At 37.9% G+C, this 16,381-nt stretch overlaps 1 protein-coding gene across 2 annotated transcripts in view; it reads left to right on the top strand.

Moving 5' to 3' along the window:
- The window catches only part of rtkna (rhotekin a), a 75,973-nt gene that overhangs the window by 12,989 nt on the left and 46,603 nt on the right, over positions 1–16,381 (top strand). The window contains exon 1 of one of the 2 annotated variants that reach the window (XM_081365308.1): positions 11,060–11,301. The exons of the other annotated variant lie outside the window; for it this stretch is intronic. Within the exon in view, the coding sequence (XP_081221434.1) occupies positions 11,203–11,301 (99 nt within the window). The 5' untranslated portion in view covers positions 11,060–11,202. Of the gene's footprint in view, positions 1–11,059; positions 11,302–16,381 lie in introns of those variants that run through there. 2 annotated transcript variants of the gene reach the window in all.

The raw sequence follows: 16,381 nt of genomic DNA, 5'->3' as shown, positions 1-16,381 counted from the left end.
ATTCTGGATGACAACTGTCTGATTAAAAATAACCTTAGTTTACTCTTCTTGTAAATAACCCTAGCAGCTATAGGCCTAATGTTTGGTCTGTCTGGTGTGGCAATAGTTTACTGTTCTGAGTTTAGAGTGATGTTTCCATATGCGACTGTCGTGTGTCTGCGACTTTTCTCTCTCTCCTGGACAGCTGCTTTTTCCCTCACTGGAGAGAAAACCTCACTAAACAGAAACATAAAAACACTGGCGCCCTGTTCTCCGCTGCTATGGCCCGGCCTTACTGCTTTATTTGACTTTTTATTGCTGTGAAATGTGGTTTGTTACTAATTTGGTTTGCTCATGCGTTAGGCAATGAATCTGAGACATATTGTTCTTTATTTACATAAAGTTCAACCAGTGCGTTGAATAATGTTTTTTATAATTGTCCTTTAGGGGGAGACATTGCTCTTTTTTGAAGACATTACAAGTCAATGGCTTACCAGCTATATGCATCAACACATTGATTCTTCTCTCTGACATGCTGTACTTCAATCACATTATTAATGGGCAGATTGGGCACTAATGAACAGTGTTACAAACATTCTTGATTTTTTTTTTCAGCTGATATTAATGCGTGTCGTCTAATTGAAAATCTCTGTGCAATAAATAAACATTAATTTCCCATGAAAGTACTCTTGAAATTGAGCCTGTGAATCAAATAATTATAAAATGTATTTAATGAGTTTTCTGTATAGTTTGTGGTACATTTATATTTGATTTATAGAGAGAGAGAGAGAGAGAGAGAGAGAGAGAGGGTTGATTTGTTGGCAATGGAGGGGTCCTGGGACGGGGTCCAGATCACACGGGCTGCAGCTGACTTTAGAAATGAAACGTCTCCTGGGAGCTGATGAGCCTAGAGAAACTCACTGCCCGTGGACATGTGGAGCATGTTAGCAGCACAGGGACACTGGCAGCAGCTCGGAGCAGACAGGAAGTTCTGGAGACCCCAAAGAACCGAAACTTTAAGGATAGAAATCGGGGCTCAGAAATCTTATTTCTAGACTCAATGTATAGCAACAAGTGACAGCCAGTAACTCCATGATGTTAAATGTTCTTTTGGTTTTGTTTAAATTAGGGCTGTGAAAAGATTAATCGCGATTAATCGCATCCAAAATAAAAGTTTGTGTTTAAATAATATGTGTGTGTGTACTGTGTATAATTAAATTTGTATATATAAATACACACACATGCATGTATATATTTAAGAAAAACTGTGTTATTTATATATAAAAAAATTATATTTATATATAATATAAATTATATATAAATATATACAGTATATGTATGCAAATATTTCTTAAATATATACATGCATGTGTGTGTATTTATATATACAAAATAATTATACCAACCAAGTACAAACATATATTATGTAAACACAAACTTTTATTTTGGATGCGATTAATCGCGATTAATCTTTTCACAGCCCTAGTTTAAATGTACAAATGTGGTTTTGTTTTGTATTGTGTTGTTATAACCATTTTAAGATAAACTAACTGCTTGTTGTGATTTGGTATTGATGAGTAACGTTGTATAAATTTAAGCAATAATGTAAGAGAGATTGTGGTATGTTGTGCATAGTCATCGCTAACGGACATTAAGCACGATACTCAGTGAAATTCACAATGTAGCTCAACTTGAATCCGCATGCAGGTCAAATCTATTCATTTATGAAACAAATTTTCATAACATTTTCCTTTATGTTTCCTTGTGTGTGGGGTGAGCCATTTGCTGGCCCGTTATCAAACTGCAAGGCATGATATTCACCTCCAATAAAGCAAATAACTTTATAGTAGAGAGTGTGAAGGAAATTTTTAATTTGTATTTAAACATAGCTAACTCCATGACTCTAACAGCAAGCTGAAGTAAATCCAAATTTGCTTTAGTATACATATATAGAACCACACATATTGGGAAAAAATGATGTATTGAATCATGTCACATTTGCCATTCTGCTATTCTATAAAAACTGTTGTTGAGGGCAATTCTCTGAAAGTGGTGCGAGATCCTCCGGGCCGTGATTAAAGCATATTCAAAGCCATTGTTTGGAGTCTGTCTGGTTACTGCTACGCAGCCGGCTAGTGGAGCACTAGAGACCTTATTCGCAAGTGAAAAGGTTCATAAGGGCGAGACGTCGTCCGACTCAGCTGACGTCGACTGGAGATGTGCTAGAGGATAAATTCGTAAGAGTCGACTGGAGATGTCCCAGGTCAACTTAAGTTAGGTTCGTAGGGGAAATCTACCACAAGAAAAAACGCGAGAACACAGGAAAGAGTTTTTTTTAACTTGTCAGTTGAGTTTGTTTCATAGTATCTGATTAAATATACACCATTATTCTCCTGAAATCTGTGTATCTGTGTCTCCTGGTAAACCCTACATTATGGAGACAAAATGCCCCCACAATAAGGTGGCAATATCTGAAATTTATCGGACATTTTTTGGTCCCCATGAGCAAAACGGCTTATTATTCGTACTAAGTGATGTTTTTTGAAAATGTAAAAAATGCTGAAAGTATTCTGTGATGGGTTTAGGGGTATAGGGTTAGTGTAAGGGGATAAAATATACAGTTTGTACAGTATAAAAATCATTATGTCGATGGAAAGTCCCCATAAAACATGAAAACGCTACGTGTTTGTGTGTGTTTACAGTGCACGGGCCTCTTCTTTCTGTTTCTTGTGGTTTGCACTCAATGTTTGAGATGGGGCTGGGTAGCAGCTGAGGCTCTTTGTAGTGGTTAACAGCCCTTAAGAGGCCTTGCCCTTCCCTCTGTTTGTCTCACAGATGTGCCCTGACTGAACTTCAAACCACATGAATTAAAAACACAACATGAGCCGTCTTTATTCACTTATCTTTTAAAGGGTGTAAAAACCCTTGAATAAGTGTTGTTTTAAAAAAGAGCATTTTCCCCCTGTCACAATACTTCCTTTCACTAGATTTAAGTGTATAGCAAACCTGAAGTGTTGTGTGTAACTTCAGTATGGCATTTCCTTACTCCACCCAGTCAAATTCCTTCTGCTTGCCACCTAAGCAGCGCCAGCTTTATCACACTGGCCACCCAAACAAGAAGCCGTTTCTAGTCCCTTATTCTTGATTGGGAAAGGGAAATATCCATATATATATGCTTCAGTACATCCGCTGAGGAACAAAGGCCTGTCAGAGGTTCCTTTTCACTTCACACCATATTTGTAAAGATGCTACTGAAACCAGTCAAATCATATGTGGGTGCACCAACCCATCCTGAATTTAAATTGGCCCTATTATGCTATTTTAAAAGTTCCCAACCCAATACAATATTCTCCTACAATATTTTACTAAGTTCCCCTGCAATATTTTTTACATGCATTCAAGGTAAAAAAACACAAAGTTTCTCGCACTTCACCCCTTTTCTCACAGTGCTGAAACGTTATAAAGGATTCAGTCTCTCTAAACCCCTCCTTTCTGAGAGCCTACTCTGCTCTGATTGGTCAGATGGCCCATTCTGTTTAATGTACCGCTTACAGCACGGGTTAGAAACATAACGCCTGTTACCATATCTGAATTTCAGCTCCGGAGGCTCAGCACTTCATACACCGTTATACGAACAGCAACAATGCCGTCGGTTTTACCGTATCAATTTCCTTTGGAAATGCATGCAAAGTGGATTTGCTTTCGCAGCACAGAAAACAGTGTCTTCTCGATATGACGACAACAGGAACCAAAGTCTTCCAGGGCTCAGCTACAACTAGTGTTTGAGGGTGGATCAAAGTAGACATTGTTCGTGGGCAACCAATAAAGACCATTGGCTGACCATAGGCATTATGCAAAATTGTTACAAACCTATGTAGGTTCATGCAGGAAACAAGAATGGAATGACAACTCGTTTCAGGCAGTTCAGAATCAGTTCTTTCTTTTGGGAGACAATCGTGCATTTTGATCTTTGAAATTTTACAGATTTTGTACATTCATAAACAATTGTCAAACCCTTGTTAAAGGTCCAGAGTGCTCATTAACACATCAAATAAATTTTGTACTTGTTTGCATTTCATGGTCACATCTTCTGCACAATTTTCTGTAGTGATAGTCCCAATCGATAGTTACCGTTGAAGTCCATTATGTGGAGAAAAATCCTGAAATGTTTTCCTCAAAATTTTTTATTTCTTTTCCACTGAAGAAAGAAAGACATGGACATCTTGGATGGCATTGGGGTGAGTAAATTATCAGGAAATTTTTATTTTGAGGTGAACTAATCCTTTAACCCTCTGGGGTCTGAGGGGTTTTTGGGGTCCTTGAGATGTTCTGACATGCCCTGACATTTGTGCTTTTTTCAGTTGCTTATAAACATATTAATGGCAAAGGTGTAAATTCACTCTATTTAGCACAAACAGGGCTACCATAATATATGAACAACTTGCATGTACATGTTTGTATTTTTGATAGAATAATGTTTATGCATGGTTTTTTCAAAAACAAAAAACTAAAGTTTCTGAAATAAGGCCATAAAACACATTCTAAATATATGTAAATAAGACTTTTGACAAATGGATGACGTTGCCTAGAATTTTTTCTTCAAAATTATGTGAAAATCATCCTGCCTAATCATTCACATAACACAATACATTGATTTAAATCTTGTAAAACACTTTTTGTTTGGAAAGGCCATATGCGGGTGGGCGTGATTCACACCTGTGGAGTCAATGGGGCCAGCATAATGAGGCTGCATACGTAATGAGCCTTTCATTCAGGTGTGTGAATGAGCCACAAAAATGCAAGGACAATATATAACTGGTTTGTTGTTTTTTTCCACAAATTTTGCTTGCAAATTGTACAATATCCAAGGTAAACATTTCTAGTAATTGTGCAGTTAATTGTTCTCATACTGTGTTTTCAGATTTGGAATATATTCTCTTCCCAAATGTGTCACTAATAAAGCATAATAAAATTATTTAAAGAGAAGGCTTATAATGACCTTTTAAGATTTTGTTTACATCTATCCTTATATACAGGGCCGTTTGAAGGAATTTGGGGGCCCCAAGCAAAATGGACATGGAGCCCCCCCCCATATTATAATATGTAACCATATTCCGTCCGTTCGGAAAAAAAAGTTGCACTAATGTTTGTTACAAGCAGCATTTGCCGTCAGTCAGGTAGCTAACATAAACATATTTTTTCTAGCCTACCTGCTGCAAAATCACACCATTTGTACAAGACAAGTGGAGCTATTTTATCCAGTGTAATTTATCACTTACCACTATCTTTAGGGGAAGTAACAAAATTCACGGTTCGGTTCAATACGATACTCATGTGTTACAGTTTGGTATGTTTTCGATACAGTAAAAAGAAAGAAATGCCAATTTCCTTGATTTATTTATTTTTCTTTTTTTAATTAAAACTAGCATCATAAAATATGATTTCTTTTTACTTTGAGCAATTCTGGAGCTATAATTGACTCTTCTTAGGAGCATATAAAACAAATCAGCTCCTTGGAAAAAAATAAATGTAATTGTATTTATGTATTGTAGTAGTTATAAACAAATGTTTATTTTAGTTAAGATTAACATTTAAACAAACATTTTAGTTAAGATTAACAAGTAACAACGTAATGTTACTTGAAGGCATTATAGCCTACTATTCCTGCCAAACTATGTGAATGTTTCTCACTAGATCTCGCAGCGATGTTATTACTTAAGTGGCGATTTGAAATGCTTTATTTACTGGATCTCTTGTTAGCGCTGTGTAGTAACAGTGTCGCATGATCACGATCGGCTCGCGCTGCACTGGTCCAAACTGATAAACAACGGTCCGTCAACCACACAATAATAACGAGTAGCTCAGTTTCGTTCCGCTTACATTACGTTTGCCATTTGATGTTTGACGCGCCGGCGTCTCTACGAGCGCGCTTGCCACGCGCAACGCGCCTACATTTGAAATAACTAAATTTTGGTCGGCAGGAAAAATGATCCAACGAACCGTTCGGTTTGAAAACGCGTACCGAACACCGAACCGAAAGCCTCGTACCGAACGGTTCAATACGAATACGTGTATCGTTACACCCCTACTTACCACTATCTTGTTTTTTCTTATCCTCCTCTTCCTTTCTCTTCATTATTTTCTGGCTTCCTGAAGCATAATCCCGCTTCATGATGACTGCCGAGGAGTTTTTGTATTTTGCCGGCAGCAGAGATCACGTGATTGGCTGGCTGCTGTCAGCGACTGCTGAGGGGGGCCCCCTTGAGGGGGATCCCGATAACAGTGTCATTGCACTTTACTGCATTGACTATCAAAGGGGCGCTCACACAGTTTGTCATTGCATTTTATTCTTAACCAGTCGTTGTCTTGGGGCCCCAGGCCAGGTCGGGGCCCCAAGCAATTGCTTGGTTTGTCTGCCTTGTCGCGACGGGCCTGCTTATATATATATATTTTTTTTTTATATATACAATTAAGGTTATACAATTACAACAACATTTAAAATTGTAACAATATTTCCAGTGTAATCTTTCTTTGTATTCGCGATTCATATTAAAACAGTATTTTTGCCAGCTGTAGTAGCTCCACAACAGCGCGCATCTGTGCATTCGTTCGTTCATTCATTCATACACAGAAACGCAATTCATATTTAAACAGTATTTTTGCCAGCTGTAGTAGCTCCACAACAGCACGTATCTCTGCGTTCATTCATTCAAACGCGATTCATATTATTTAAACAGTATTTTTGCCAGCTGTAGTAGCTCCACAACAGCGCGCATCTGTGCGTTCATTCATTCAAACGCGATTCATATTATTTAAACAGTATTTTTGCCAGCTGTAGTAGCTCCACAACAGCACGCATCTGTGCGTTCGTTCGTTCATTCATTCATACACAGAAACGCAATTCATATTTAAACAGTATTTTTGCCAGCTGTAGTAGCTCCACAACAGCACGTATCTCTGCGTTCATTCATTCAAACGCGATTCATATTATTTAAACAGTATTTTTGCCAGCTGTAGTAGCTCCACAACAGCGCGCATCTGTGCGTTCATTCATTCAAACGCGATTCATATTATTTAAACAGTATTTTTGCCAGCTGTAGTAGCTCCACAACAGCACGCATCTGTGCGTTCGTTCGTTCATTCATTCATACACAGAAACGCAATTCATATTTAAACAGTATTTTTGCCAGCTGTAGTAGCTCCACAACAGCACGCATCTTTGCGTTCATTCATTCAAACGCGATTCATATTATTTAAACAGTATTTTTGCCAGCTGTAGTAGCTCCACAACAGCGCGCATCTGTGCGTTCATTCATTCAAACGCGATTCATATTATTTAAACAGTATTTTTGCCAGCTGTAGTAGCTCCACAACAGCACGCATCTGTGCGTTCGTTCGTTCATTCATTCATACACAGAAACGCAATTCATATTTAAACAGTATTTTTGCCAGCTGTAGCTCCACAACAGCACGCATCTGTGCGTTCATTCATTCAGATTAGAACAAAGCAAACAGAACTGACCTAATTCCTCAGCGGGATCCGTTTGCTCCTCGAAATGATACTTCCAGAACTTCTGAGGTAAATTTTTGCAGGATTATTATCAAGATAGTAGTATTCCTCACAGCATCGTAAAGTACATAAGTCTGAAAGTGAACTCGCGGTGTGTGTTATCCAGCTGATGTGGGCGTTTCACAGGTTTGTTTGGATCGCCTCACATTTGCGTTTGAATAGCGCGCGCTCTCCGTGGGCGGAGCACATTAAAACTTAATTAGCTGAGATGAGAACGACTGACATCTCTCACATATTACATAAACTGTGAATATTTGTTTTTCATAAAAATTACTTCATTTAAAAGAAGAAAATTCAAGCTTCATGCCTGTGTGACTGTATGCCTGTTTGACTGAGTATTCGCTGAGTTACAGTTCATTTTCGGACGCGTTTCAGAATTGACTTCACTGACGGAGAGTAGGCAGAACTCGCATCATGTTTATTTTTCTTTATTTGGCAAAAAGCACAACACTTTGTTTTTATTATGAGCATACACAAAAAAAATACACACTAAACAGGATCGATTGATGTATAACACAAGCATATAAGATAAAAATTATTATTTTTTTTTTATTTTTTTTTTGCACTCATACGGAAAAAAACGAGCCTATCGCGCCGGCGCGACAGCCGACCTCAGGGGGTTAAGGAAATAAAATAAAATGTCCATTTTTACCTAAATAACTGGGAAAGAACACCACCAGAAGAAGTCAAATATGATATAAATTATGTAGACCAGATCTTTACTGATTACAGTAGGTACACATTTAGTTCTGTACTTTAATATGTGCATGATTCACTTAAAAATTTAAATTCAGTCATCATTTACTCACCCTCAAGCTGTTTCAAACCTGTATGAATTTATTTATTTCTAAAGAAGATGTTTTGAAGAATGTTGGTAACCAAACAGTTGATGGACCCCATTGACTTCCATAGTATTTTTTATTTTTTTCCTTCTATGGAAGTCAATGGGGTCCATCAATTGTCTGGTTACCAATATTCTTCAAAATATCTTCCTTTGTGTTCAGCAGAAGAAATAATTCCATACAGGTTTGAAACAACTTGAGGGTGAGTACATTTTTTTAAGATAACTATTCCTTTAACTTTCATGCACATATGGTAGATTGAGTTTCACAGAGTCAAGACCCCAGTGTCCACTTTGCTTTCACAAACACTGAGTACCATTCCCTTGGAGCCCACATTTTGCAGTCTTTTTTTCTTTTTTCTATATCCTAAGACTTGGGAAAATAACAAATCACGTCTCTGTGTTTCCCATTGTGTGTTCTTGTTTCAGCCGAAAGTGACTCTGGAGTTTGAAAACCTGTGAGTTTGTTATAGTGCATAATATTTAATACGTATTTGCATTTTCGCTTATTGTATTATTTTTGTGGCAATCGAATATCAGTCGGACTTCAGGGTCAGATTAGGGTCATATAAAGAAACTGAATAGGCTAGTTACACAAATTCAATAGGATACTGTTTTCTTATAGTAACTTAGACTGAAAGACTCTTTATGAAACATCATTAAATTAAATGTAGCCTACTTATTTTCCCTTTTAAGGTTGCCAATATCCAAACAGATGCATAAAAAAAGAAAGAAACAAGAATTGTAGTAGAGACCACAAAACATCTGTATTGTAAATGTAAGTCCTGTTTGCTCTGATTGATTTTTACTCCTTTCAGTGAGAGGAATCTCTGAGTCTGACATTGAACTGTGGCATTTTAAATTATTGAGCATATATTAAAAATTGATACCCTGCTAACACACATTATCCACTGTATGACATATTTCAGTAGTATGCCTTCCATTACTTGACCGGTGAAAGGGTCAATAAACCACTGCTTGACAATCACGATGACTAATTGTGTTGGATTTATGAAGCTGGATGCCATCATTATGTGGAAAGTATTAGGCAGACTGCAGTTACCCAGACAAAGCACTGTTCTCATTGTGCGGACAGATGGACCCTTTGTTTCCTATAGTTAAAGGGTAACTCTCGCCAAAATGCAACCTTGGGTGTTTTTGTTAATCTACCCGAGGCAATCTTTCGTTTAAAAGCATAATTAGAATGGAAACTCCACTTTTTAGTTTGACCGTATTCAAAAGGCAATTTGACCGAAAACGAAAATACGGTCAAACTTAAAAGTGGAGTTTCCATTCTAATTATGCTTGTTGCATTTTGGCGAGAGTTACCCTTTAATGTTCGTATATATTCCAGCTAAGGCAGCATGCAGACACATGTTCCTGTAGCAGTCAAGAGGTTTCATTTGAGGAACATTACATACAGGTACAAATTAGGGTCTGATTTTTTTTTTTTTTTTTTTTTTATAAAAAAAGTAATTATATTTATTGAGTTTTTAAATATATTATGACAAAGAAAACAAAAGAGAACATACGATAGCAACAACTTAAAAAAAGAAAAAGAAACCTAGCTCATACAAATTCCAATTAAATAAATACTATGCTAAGCTGTTTAAAAAAAAAAAATCGTATGGTATTTGCATTATTTAGCCAGCTTTTCCAGAACTAAGCTGTCACTTAATAGGGGCAAGCTTCAGACCAAAGGATGTGGTTTGTGTAGTCATACAAATTCCCATATAACAATAATAATAATAATAATAATAGCCTAATAATAATAATTTATTTTTAAATATGTTCAATTATTTTATATATTTATTTTAAAATTGTTTACTCATCCTCAAGTTGATATATATATATATATATATATATATATATATATATATATATATATATATATATATATATATATATATATATATATATATATATACACACACATATACATATACACACACATATACATATACATATATATAATGTATAAATTATTATTATTATTATTTATTTATTTATTTTTCTTAACGTAACTTGGGTAATAGGGTTGAATCACCAATAACTCAACCTATTTTGCCATTTATGGAGCCGGATTTCTTGGCCGTATATTTTACAGGTGTTTTTTTTTTTTTTATCCCCATCCTGAATGTTGTGAAGGCTTTGGCGATTACTGAATAGATATTCGGGTACTTGTTTATGAAGGGCGTGTAGTTTCTCTCTCGCGCTGGTTGTGCTGTAGTGTTGTGAGCTGAATGGTGAATGAGGCGGTACAGTCGGTCCACGCGCGCTGATGCCCTTTTGTGGGGAAAGTCCTTCCATAGCACAGACACACTCACATCAGGACAGAGGGACGCAAAGAAAGAAACTGCATGTAAATGAGCCATTATACTGACGGGATGGAGAGAACATGATTTGAGGGTTTTAAGAAAGTCGTTTTTATGCAGTAGAGACGAGCGTCCCTTTACTGTACTCACTCGCTTTTGTTGTGGAGGCATACAGACGCGCGGACGCTTGGAGTGTCGTGTACAGCAGCTGGGCGAGTTTGCGGAGAGAGCTTTCTACTCCTGACTTTCTTTTTAGGTGCCTTCAGTTATATTTGCATCTCATTAACTGTTGTTTCCAGACACATCTGGTCTGTGACGTGAAAACTATTTTCTTGGATACGCTGTTGGATTTGGATGCGTTTGGGTCGTGATTCTTATAGCCTACTCGTCAACTTCTTCCTGTCTTCCGATAATGTTTGTCAACTCTCAAGACAAATTGATGGTTTGAAGAGTTCTGGGAGACTGCACTTTAAATCAGGAGCTGGTATTCCTCTTGAATGATGCCCATAGACAGACTCGCTGACATGGAGGAAAAACTTCGTATTTTGGAGGATCTCAATATGATCTACATTCGTCAGATTGCCCTGAGTTTAAAGGTAAAGGTCTTCTCATAATCTGGCTTGATATTTATTCCTCCTTTGACATCTGAAGTAGGTCTGAATTTTGTTATTTGCCCTTTAATTAAATCAGATATTAAAATGCAATAAACAAATCATACAAACTATTTCTATAGCAAGTGCTTTCCAAATACAATAACTAAGAATACATGTCATTGCTCTGCTATGAAATGAAAAATCTTAGCTTGGCCTAAAGTCAAGGTTTAAAAAGTCTGTGAAGATCTAATCAAATACGTTTTGTACTGAGGTGTGAGAGATTGCTCAGTTTTCCTGTGTGGTGAAGTTGTATCTAAACGCTCTTACAATGAGGTTGATGTACAATGTGTTTGATTACTCATGTTAGTTTGGTGTGTTCAGTCTTGGCAGTAATGCTTAAAACAGAGAAGCGGCGACACTATTTTTCAAATGGTCCTGCTCTGCAGCTGCAATCGCACAAGACAGTCTCATGGGATGGAAGTGTGTGTTGTTGGACCTTATTGCCTGGTTTGTGAATTCGTCGGTGTTCCGTGCCTGAACTCATAAGTATCATGAAAAAATGTTCAAATTAATGTGAGCTCTTTTGCAAGTGCGTCCACTGAGACTTCATTTGACTGGCCTTATCTTTGGAAACATTTGCACACTTGGTGATATTATCGTTGTGAACATATACCAGATACCTATATATACAGATACCTTATGTTAAAGTCAAGCTATGAGAAGTGTGGGAAAAAGCCCCTTTCTTCCTTCAAGACTTCAGTGTTATGTGGCAGAGACCCCACATACTGATTTACTAAGTAGGCAGTGGTTAATGGTGTGCATTTTTAATTTATTACTTAGAAAGCAGGAGGCACATGATAAACTATATGATAAATATTAAAGTGCATATCAAATACCGTTATTTATTTTAAAAACCTCCTTTGGTTATAGGCGTCTTTTTGTCCTGCAGCTGTTGTGTGTTAGGAACGCCTAGTATCTCACTGAATGACATGCTGAACACTGCCTCAGCCCCCGTCGCTGCACTGAGCTCTATGGGGTTTTGTGTGGGTGACCAAACTGGGCGGCTTCTCACGGCTCATGCTGAGATCACACCTCACTCCTCCAGGGTGCCTGTGCTCCTCGCCGAGTAGACAGATTATGTACTCACTATTCCTGCAATGTGACCCTAAATTTGAAGCCTGAGATAATGAAAGGACATGGAGGCGCTTCCTTTGAGCTGAAGGACATCTTCATAAATTCCTGGTGCATTTAAAAACTTCATGGTCATGCATCTCAAAGTTGGCAGTCTTGAGTTCTCAGAAGTCAATTAGCTTCAAGCCTGTGTCCGTTTGAAAGGGACTCTGTGTTTAAATTCAATCGCTCATGTGATCTTCATGTAAAAAATGAACTCTTTGTATGATCTAGCAAAATGCTGCCCACTGCAGCTTTAGTAATTTGTTTCCTGTAGACAGGTTGGATTCCTTCTAAATTAGGGTTGGGCATGAGGACTTGACATGATGGTAATGATTGATTATGAAAACATAATAATTTCATGACTTTTAAATGTATTTTAATGCTTAATTTATCATTTTGTGCTCGTTATAGTGGTGTCACATAAGTTGCGTATCTTTCAATCGAACCGATTAGAGATGTGAGGGAGGGGCAATAACAGATATTCATGTGCTACTATACTGAAAAACAACAGCTATAAATGTTACATTTATTCAGCATGGATGCAATATTGATTAGAAGTGACAGTGCAGTTCTAATGTTAAAAGATTTCTATTTCAAATAAATGCTATACTTTTGAACTTTCTATTCATCAAAAAAATCCTGAAAAATGTATCACAGTTTCCACAGAAGTATTAGCCTAAACGGCACAACTGGTTTGACATTGATAATAATACAAATATATTTTTGTCGTGTTTTGGTCTTTCACCTATAATCTTCAAAACCTCAAAACAGTCTCTTTTGGATGGCAGTAAGACGTCGTGAACCCCATTGTTGTTGTAAAGATTAATTTAAAGAGGAAAATCTTTCTGGGCTGTCTGACAACATAAAATGGTAGATGATTTTGCTTAGCCAGAGTTTGCTCAAGGGGGTGATATATTCTCCAGTGCTGCGGAGGCAGGAACCTGTGGTTTTCTGAATGATTAGGGACTACTGTTAGCGCTAGCATTTGCAGTCAGGTTTTTCAAGTTTTAACAAGTCCATTTCAGAATCAAGGCAGCCACATTCTTGGCACTACATGAACATTCCTCTGGTGTCCTTCCTTTACGATGTCTCTGTCTCCTGAAAACCAGGAGAACACTTCCCCGGTGTCGTCACAACCTTTTGTTGCTGCAAAACTGTGATTCATAGCCTGCTTGTAGTGATGGGTGATGGGAACAGGAAATAGCTGAGCTTAATGAGAGTAATTGGCTGGTATGATGTCATCTCTGCCTGACCACACATACGATAGCATGCTGTAGATATGGACATGTCTTTGTGAGGACATGTGATTGCTCAGTCATAGTGCTTAATGTGGCTTGCCCTTGCTCTTCGGTTCCTGCCTGAGGGGTGATGGGTCATTTGGTGTCACTTTCTCTATATTTAGCTTGCTGATGGTACACCTACAACTGAAAAATGTATTTATTTAAATTTTAAACAATACTTTCTCCACCGCAGAGAGATTTGTAGGTTGATAATATATTTTGGCAAATAATGCATGACGCATGACTCTTATATATATATATATATATATATATATATATATATATATATATATATATATATATATATATATATATATATATATATATATATATATATATATGTCATCCATTATTTGCCATCTAGCAAAGCAATTCACAGTGCTTTAATTCCATGTGACAATTTCTCGAATGTGCTCAAGGGCATTATGATAATCAAGCAACAATGTGATCTTTATATCTCTTCAGTTCCCTGTCGCCTTTTCTGTGGAATGAGTCAATAAGACTCTTTCCATTCGCACAGCTTGTTTACATGGATCTGTAGCAGATACAGAGCTCTCTCTATACTCTCTCAGCAGTGTGTTTACCAGGGTTCATCCTCTCAGGTGGATCAGTGAGGCCTTTGTGTGTCCATCCCAGCAGGAATGATGCCTGCTGCTCACGTTAATTTCTTATGGTATGTTGTGCAACTAAAATGACCCTAGAAGAATGTTATTGTGTTAGCACAAGAAAAAAGGACCTCATAACTCTGGCCTCCACCCATGATGTCCTGTGGGTCTTTGAACTCCAGCCAGAGCATGATGAAATGCTTGGGAAAGGGCAGACCTCTCACCTCACCTAGAACCCCAGTGTGACCTGAATCCACCTCAGATAATCACCACACATCAGCAGGTACAGGTGTCACATTTGGCCCAATAGTAGACGACTCTTGACGTTTGTTTTTACCTCCCAACAAGTTCTTAACTGTATAATGTGGGATATGAAGTGTCACAGCACCACCCATTTCTTTGTTTGAACATCCATGAGAATTGTCAAATATACTGTAACTCTGGAATGCTTAGTTTAAGCTTAGTTTAGCATTTAGTTGAGATGAATGAACTCCAGCGGTGAGCCCGAGCCAAACGTGACTCTCTTCAGGGTTCATAAGGTTAGAGATCATAATTGTGCGCATGCCAGAGCCATTTGCTGTGTCGTTTGCCCATTCATCCATTGTAAAACGAGGTCTTCTTTTCAGTCTATTGGTTCAGCTGGAAAGGTGTTTAACTAGCTTTGTTATGGATTGTGAGGTTTAAAGGCTCTGACATACTTAAAACGAAGTTCTTTTTTGTTCTTCGCTTAGGGGTAGATGTTCGAAATAGCTGAGCATACTGGTTTACTGTTATAGGGAACATCGTGACACCATCCACACTGCTGGGAGCAGAGTTTAGATGAATATATACTGTGAACTTTCCTCTCAGTAACAAAATTTACACACAACAAAATTGTCAGTGGTGAGAAAACAGCAGTTAAAAAAGCATCTAATCATAGCGATTTGCATATGCCAAGCCGTTTCGGATGTCAAACGAACTGCGCAATGACGTCACACCAGTTTATTCTTCGATTTCGCTTGAAGTATATCAGAGCCATACAGTTCAGTGTTATTCATTAACAGATGTCTTTATTGATTTATGTCAAGAAATGTAGCAAGACATGACCACTACTGCTTTGCTTCTTTTCAAATAACCCAGTTCTCAACATACAAACTGGGTTTCAAGGAGTCTTTTTCATGACTAGGCCCTGTATCTACAAGGCTCTGGCACTCCTCATGCCCTACAGGCGGGGTGGGGTATTGGGAGGAGGGCATAGGCTGGTAGTGAAAGAGGGCATTGTAGTTGGTCACCCACGCCTCAGCACAGCCTCTATCGTTCCTGGCCTGGGCCTTGGTGTAGTCAGGAACAGGGCTGAATGGACACTCTTGTGTGCAGGAACCAGCCAAATGCCTCGACTCAAGCCAACTTCCTTTGGAAAACACCTCCCAGCATTCAGTGTGTTAGAGGAGACCGCCATCTCTCACCCTGTCTGCTTACTTTATTACCTATCCCGTCTTTCCTGCCCTGCTCGGGCTTTCTAGATGTTGTGCTTTTAGAAAATGAGCCTCATTTTTCTAAGATAAGACCTGCTGTTGAATCTGTCGAATCTCCACCATTGGAGTTCAGTTAATGGGCATATATGTGTCTTACAGAATGGAAGATTTTCTGTCTATTGAATTTCACTGACAAGCCTTTCCGTATCGATACATCATAGACCCACGGGTGTTGCGTTATACGCGTTGCCTCTTACACAGAGGACTGTGGAAAAAGGCCTATTCACACAATGACCATTCTGTGAAAAAATTGTGTGATAAACATTTTAATTTCTTGACCAACATGAACATTTGCTTGTCAATGCGACAGCTTTATTTATTTATTTTACGGAGAGGTATTCTAATCTCTTCCTTGGCACTACGAATAAAAACTGGTCAACATTTGTGCTTTTAGTCACATGACCAGCTACAGAGCCGCTGCTGTTACATAAAACTACACGTTGGTGGCGCTCACGGACAGACTATTTTGAATGAATGAATGAATGAAATGAATGAATGGATGAAGCATTTA

The sequence above is a fragment of the Scardinius erythrophthalmus genome (genome assembly GCF_964197995.2).
Source record: "Scardinius erythrophthalmus genome assembly, chromosome: 5".
Lineage (NCBI taxonomy): Eukaryota > Metazoa > Chordata > Actinopteri > Cypriniformes > Leuciscidae > Scardinius > Scardinius erythrophthalmus.
This window is presented reverse-complemented; position numbering and strand designations above follow the sequence as displayed.